This window comes from Arachis duranensis, chromosome 4 (assembly GCF_000817695.3).
Source record: "Arachis duranensis cultivar V14167 chromosome 4, aradu.V14167.gnm2.J7QH, whole genome shotgun sequence".
NCBI lineage: Eukaryota > Viridiplantae > Streptophyta > Magnoliopsida > Fabales > Fabaceae > Arachis > Arachis duranensis.
The window spans coordinates 52,945,631-52,952,584 of NC_029775.3; the positions used below are offsets into that span (position 1 = coordinate 52,945,631).

Consider the following 6,954-nt stretch of genomic DNA (forward strand, 5'->3'; position numbering starts at 1 on the left):
CAAGAGTGCATTAGTATCATTGAAATCCACAGAGTTGAATTTCACGGAGTGTTTAGTTTCTCATATATCTAACCATAAAATTCCTAGTGTTTTTATATCAACTTTTTCAGGCTTTGTAGATGCACTGGTCAATTATGGAGGCATTAATATGGATGAAAGAGAAGAAAGACAACTAATTGCACACTTTGGATAAGATGGTGAAAGTATTGCGAGAAAGATTGAATTTGCACACATGAAAGACATAGCCACAATTCAGTGGGTAGAGAAGAGCTATCAAACCATGGTATTTGAACCCAGAGATTGGCTTTGGATTCCTTGGAGGGAAGAAGAGCTTCTAATTCAAGATTTGAGGATGAATCTTTTTGAAGATGGAGAGGATGATACATGGTCAGAATGGCATTTTTGTCATTTTAGAGCTAAAGGATAGAAGGGTATAATCTCGTCACGTTCAAATATCTGAATACTTGAAGAATTATACCATGTCGGACTTGCACATCAAGAAGACCAAGAGTCCATCTAAAAAACAGTGTTGCTGAATTGCCGACATCTCATAAGGCCCGTTGGGCTAAGTAAGGTCAGCAAGAAGCCTAATAATACTTTTCAAATTCAATGGGAGGCTTAAATTATTATTAATTTTCAAATTTTTGTAGGCATTTATTTTCATTTGTTTTGCTGTTAGAGTTTGTTGGAAGATTTGATTTACTTCTGATTTGCATAGTAGTATTTTTAGGAATTTTAAATTTAAATCAAATCTGATATAATCTAATAAGATCAAATCTGATTTAAATTAGTTATCATATCTTTAGAATTTTAAATTTAAATCAAATCTGATCTAATCCAATAAGATCAAATCTTATTTAAATTAACTCATCTTATCTAATCTTTTAGTTAGTTTATTAGGGGCCTATTTAAACACCTTTGGTGAGACAATTTCCACAACTTTTGATGAATAAAATTTTGAGTTGCTTTATGCACGTTTTTTTAGTGTGATTAAGTGAGGTGAATAATTTGCTTTGCTTGTTGCATGAAAACGATTGAAGGGTTCAATACTAAGATGATTCTGTGTGCTAGTCTCTTTCAATTTTCATCTCTCTCATCTAAGTTGTCAAGGATAGGTTCTTTGAAAGTCTAGTGGGAATCCCTTGTGATAACTTAGGTTGCTAAAAACATATTTCTTAGTGATCTAATAGGAAAAAACATTATCTATCATTTTATGTTTCTACTGTATCTTTTTTATTGCGTTTTTTCTCCATCATTTTCTTATCCCTTTATCCTTCGTTCTAATTCCTTGTCATATACTCCTTGCGTACTCATTACACCATTATCATAAAGATGGAGCATGATGTTCCAGTTTGAGCGAAAATCGTGCTTATGGTGATAATAAAATAAGTGCACAAAGCATAAGAAAAAATGACGACATGCAAAAATGTTTTCATTATCTTCTGCTGCATTCCTCATCATACATACAAAAGCAAAGCAAGTATAAATGAAACTGTATTATTATTAGTTGGATATTGGGGTGGATGGTTTGGTGTTGCGACAGCATAAAAATCATAAGCTGATTTTGTGAAACATGTATATAAATGTTTTGATTAAAGACAAAGACAACAACAAAAGCACATCAAGTTTTGATTTATAACCAAACAAAAAATATCAACTTATACTTCTGAAAAGCAACAAGCAATTCTCAAATAAGCAATACCAAACCTACCCGATCTTTGTCAAGGCTAGAATGTATTTGAGCTTGTACGCCTCAGTTGATATCTTGGAGTGAGTCTTGTATTTGAAAATAATCTTTCCTCAAAGTCCTGCAATATTAATATTCAAAATATTAAAAGATAACTCACGTGAGTAAAAGAAGTGTAAAACATATAAATAGTTAATGCATGGGATGAAAAATAAACTTCAATCAATAATTAAAATTAAACTATGGGCTACATACATCGATTCATGAATATGAAAAGGACAACAAATAAAATGGAACCAAGAGAATATAATTGTTTATTACAACTTAATAAGATTTGGATTGATAACATCATCGTTTTGAACAGCAACCCCACAAAGCTAGAAGCCAATAAAAATTAAAGTTTGGGGTTATAATTGGAAAAGTAAATAATAAGTTTTCATTGCTCTAACAAGTGCAAATTTTATGAAATGTGTTTCTTAGTCTTACCAATTAATTTTTCTCATTCAATTTTACATTATATTATAAAGTTAAAATAAAGTGAGCTTTGTACATCTTCATATAATAGGATTATTAATTCATGCTTGAGGTTGTCGTTACTCATGACCATTAGCTAATTATGTTATTAAGGACTATGTCGAATAAAAAGAAAAAATTGTTGGATGGTTCAAGTATTTACATTGTTGAATTCACTTGTGTACGTCCATTTAGCGTTAGATTTTATATAATATTTGCCTTTTTAAAGGTACGTACTATGGATTTCCAGTTTTCTGAAATTAAATAATTTTGAATATAACTGTAATATTCAATGATTGAAAAGTCAGAAACAGTCAACTTCAAAAACGCATTCCATTGTTAAATGCTCGATCGAATGTCTTATATTCTCAAATTATAATGTAATGAGTATCTAACTTTTTTTTTTTTCTTTTTTCTTTTTCCTTCGGAGTCACAAAGGATCTCGGAACCCTTGCCTCGAAAGAATTGTGTGCTCAGTTGCTCACTACTATATCAGCAAAAAAATATATATATAATTAGAAAAGTGAATCGTTAATATAAACAAGTCATATTAGTATAGTTTAATATAAAATATCCAAAACAGATTGAAAATAATATGAATAATGTTAACTGAATTGACATGTATGATGGTAAAAGTAATGGTAAAGGTAATCGATATAACAATATTCTTCATTAATTATATTTCTATTCCTTTATAAAGCCTGTTAGCTATAACAATTAAAAATATTAGGATGTATTTGGTTTGTATTTTTATTTTTTATTTTTATATTTAATGTTTTATATTTTCTAAATTCATAAAGAAAAATAGTAAAAATAGAAGGTAAAAACAGAAAACAAGATTTTATTATTTTTTGTTTTCATTTTTTTTATAAAATTAAAAAAATATAAAAATATTAAAAATAAAAACAAAAAATAAAAACGCAAATCAGACGCATCCTGGACTTTTTTCTACACATAATTTCTAATTTCATATCTAGCTTTATTGATTGCTACATTTTGTGAAGACAATTTATTGGTGAAAACCTCTTTCAGCTCTCTTGGAATGCAAAATTGTCATAGAAAAATTTTTTGCACCTAGGCTTGAATTACAATTCATTCTATCCAAGATTATAAAAGAGATCGAGCTATGTTATTGAATGTGTATCAGAAATATAATTGATATATACAATAAATAAATAAAAACATTTTGCACACATTGTTTATATATAACAATATCTTGTACATCTCAAGTTCAAAAAACATTTTGATCATGGACAAATTATGTCACACTGATATTTAAGCTAACAAGTCACCAAAATTAAAGTACCAAACAAACTAGTTATAAGCATATTTGTTTGGTGTCTACTAGTCATAAGCATATGATTAATAGCTGTACAAGATGTCTCTGGTACGGGTTGAGAGGAGGATCGGGGACCTGCGGGTCGAGACGGATGTCAGACTGTTCGAGTAGAGCGGCGGGGGGAGGTACCTGCAAAGACACTCCGACGCTCAAGTCAGGATGGATCTAAGAGGTATAAGGTGAGTGGAATGAATGAATACCTGAAGGGACTTGGGTCCTCAATTTATAGGCGTCCGTGAGTATCCTATATTATCTTATCTTTATTTGGCTAAGATAAGGGAGATGTTTGAATTCGAAAGTCGGTTAGGAGTTCTAGAAGGCCGGTTTTTGGGCCTTCCAGGAGAGAGACGGGTTAGACCCGTGGTACCGGGTCTGGGCCTAACCTTGGATCCGGGATCCGTGGGTCAGATCCGTAACAATAGCCATTACAAATTAAAAAGTAAGAATGACAGGTAACAAAACTAATTATCAGAACAAAACTAACCATGTTCAAAAAGTAGTAATAACTACTATTTTCTTTCTTATTTTTCTGAAATGGGTTGCTTATGCTTACCATCAGCTTCTTGAGCCGTCTGTTTGATTTCAGCAACCGAGACTTGTCATTCTCTAACTTTTCTATATAGGCCTTGAAGCATCAAATAAAGAAGAAATACATTTTTATTGTGAGAATTTGATATATCGTTGACAACCCAATGTATAAGTCCATCATTTTTAGATAGCTATTGTAAATGACAGATCAACTACTAATTTAACTTTTAAAAGGTCAAAATAATAAAGAATTTTTAATCAAAAAGACGTTATATTCTATTGAGATATTGAGATATCTAATTAAAAATACACTAAAAGATTTTGGAGGAAAGGAGAAATAAAGTGAGACAAAACACTAAAACAAGAGATTTTGAAGGAAGGAATATTGGTTTTTTTCCCTCTTCTGAAAGAAGAGCTCAACAAAATGAACTGAAGCGATTTAGAGGACCCAAAATAAACCAAAAAAAAAGATAATGCATTTCAACCTCATCGTGTGCGTCTCTATCTAATCCTCCCTGACTCGATATTTCAGGGCCAAATTGATGATTTTTCCTGTTTTAGTTGTCGCAATTTATGGGAAAAAAAACATAATAATCAGAATCGCTAATGTAATGCAACTGAAGAGTGCATCACAATAATAATACCACGCCGTAATGACATAATCATGATTGCTAATCATAATTTGAAACTACGCAGAACTTCAAATTGCAGTTCGTAATTGCAATCTTAGTAACAATATTGTGGTTGTAGTTACTATTGGAACCACGTAAGAGCGTAATTCCAGCGTGATATCGGTTCAGATGTCCATTAAGGACATAAGAAACTAAAAATATAAAAAAGTGTATCGGCCACCATACCCACAACTGCAACAGAAACAACAGTGACGGCAAAATCATTGGGACCGAAAGGGACAATTATTCTAGTATTTTTCAATAAGTATGGCAAAATCATCGTTATATGAATTCACCAATTAGACAACCTATTAAAATGAAAAATACTTTAAACACCTTACGGCGTATCCGTATCAGTATCCATGTAACTATGCTATCAAAAATGAAAATAATTGAAAACCATGCTTGATTGGTACCTGCTTCTTTGCTCTTGACTTAGCAGCAGATTCTCGGTTCTTGGCCATTCTCCTCTGCTTCCTGTCAATGTCCTATTCTTGCACCTCAGCTGAGAACCCTCTCTTCCTGCTGCGGCGGCCACAATCACCGAAAACAACTCCCTTTGAATCTGAACATGTGCATGATGACATGGCTGCTGGGGCGGCCACCGACATCGAAATCTCTAGTGACGAATTAGAGTGACCAGTTTCCATCACTGGAGTGTTAACAACTGGCTTTGAATCACCAAAATCATGACACACATTCTCTTGATGATGTTGTTGCATGGAAGGATATTGTATTTGCAACCAATTAGCTTGATGAGAAGCCATGACTATTGAATCAACACCAATAAAAGACTTAGGGTCAACAAGAACATTATTGCCTTGGTTTCCAACATCGTAATTATTGTTACTAGTATTATGATTGATCATTTCTGCATGGGCAAGAATATCTTCAAAGGTTGTTGTGTCCGGTAAATTTGGTTGTTCCAAGTGGTGGTGGTTGTGACTTGATTGGTTCAGTCCAATAAGTTAATAATAGTTTGTTAGAGATAACTAATTTGTAAATCAACGCAGTTAGAGATAGCTAACAAAGTGATAATTAGTTGTAGATATTTTTGGTCACTTGATAAGTTTGTTACAGATGAATTCATTCCCTAATGTATATATATTAGCCTCATGACTAATAGAAAACCCCAACCTTTCTGTTTCACTTCACAAAACTATTTCCCTTTATTCTCTCTCTTCTTCATCTTCTCTTGCATCTCCAACCTCTCTATTTTTCATCCTACTTTCACATTCTTCTCCTCTCAAGAACTCATTCCACAGAGTTCGATGAGAGCTATTGTCCTTCTCTCATGCATTTAACATGGTGCAGTGAGCGTGGAGAAGGTAATGGTGTTCCGATCGATGAGTTCATGAGAGAAATATTTGAATTTGTGATAAAACAAAGTCATTAAGTTGAATTGGTTGAGGAATTACTTTAAAATTCTCCTAATCAAGTGAGATATTCAACAGTAGTGATTTCTTGATGGCTGAAGAAAATCCAGAGGGTTTCAATCGATCCTCTAGTGGAGCACAACTGGGATCCATGGATGTGCATCAAATTGCAAGCTTTCTTAATCAATTGTCCACATTACAAGCTCAAATCTCCAAAGCTAGTTCAAGTCCGATTTCAGATCCCGCAAGTCCCTACTTCATACATCCTGGTGAGAGTTCTGGTTCGCCTCTGATATCAATTACTCTAAATACAAATAATTACCATAGCTGGAGTAGAGCAATGCTGTTAGCATTAAAATCAAAGAATAAATTAAAATTCATAGATGGTTCAATAAAGAAGCCAGATCCAACAGATGCATTGTTTGAGGCATGGGAAAGATGCAATACATTTATTGTCTTGTGGATTAATCTGTCTTTGAGTTCTGAAATTTCTGAAAGTGTGATTTGGAATAATGTTGCCTCTGATCTGTGGAGAGATTTGGAACATAGATATTGTCAGGGAGATCGATTTCGAGTGGCTGAGTTAGAGGAAGAGATGTACCAAATGAGATAAGGCGAATTGACAATTACAACATATTTTACAAAGTTGAAGGCTATTTGGGAGCAATTAAATGGATTCAGACCAATTCCTAATTGTGTAATGTGTAATGAGGACTGTAAGTGTGGCCTGGCTAAAATGAGAGAATACAGAGAAGAGAGTTACACAGTGAGGTTTCTAAGAGGCCTCAATGAACAATATTCGACTGTCAGATCCCACATCATGCTTATGAATCCTATTCC

General features: G+C 33.0%; 1 protein-coding gene across 1 annotated transcript; it reads left to right on the forward strand.

Moving 5' to 3' along the window:
- Positions 1-6,205: 6,205 nt before the first annotated feature.
- LOC127746641 (uncharacterized) lies at positions 6,206-6,727 on the forward strand. Its single transcript, XM_052260537.1, has one exon. The coding sequence runs from the start codon at positions 6,206-6,208 to the stop codon at positions 6,725-6,727; it is 522 nt and encodes a 173-aa protein (XP_052116497.1).
- Positions 6,728-6,954: the final 227 nt, after the last annotated feature.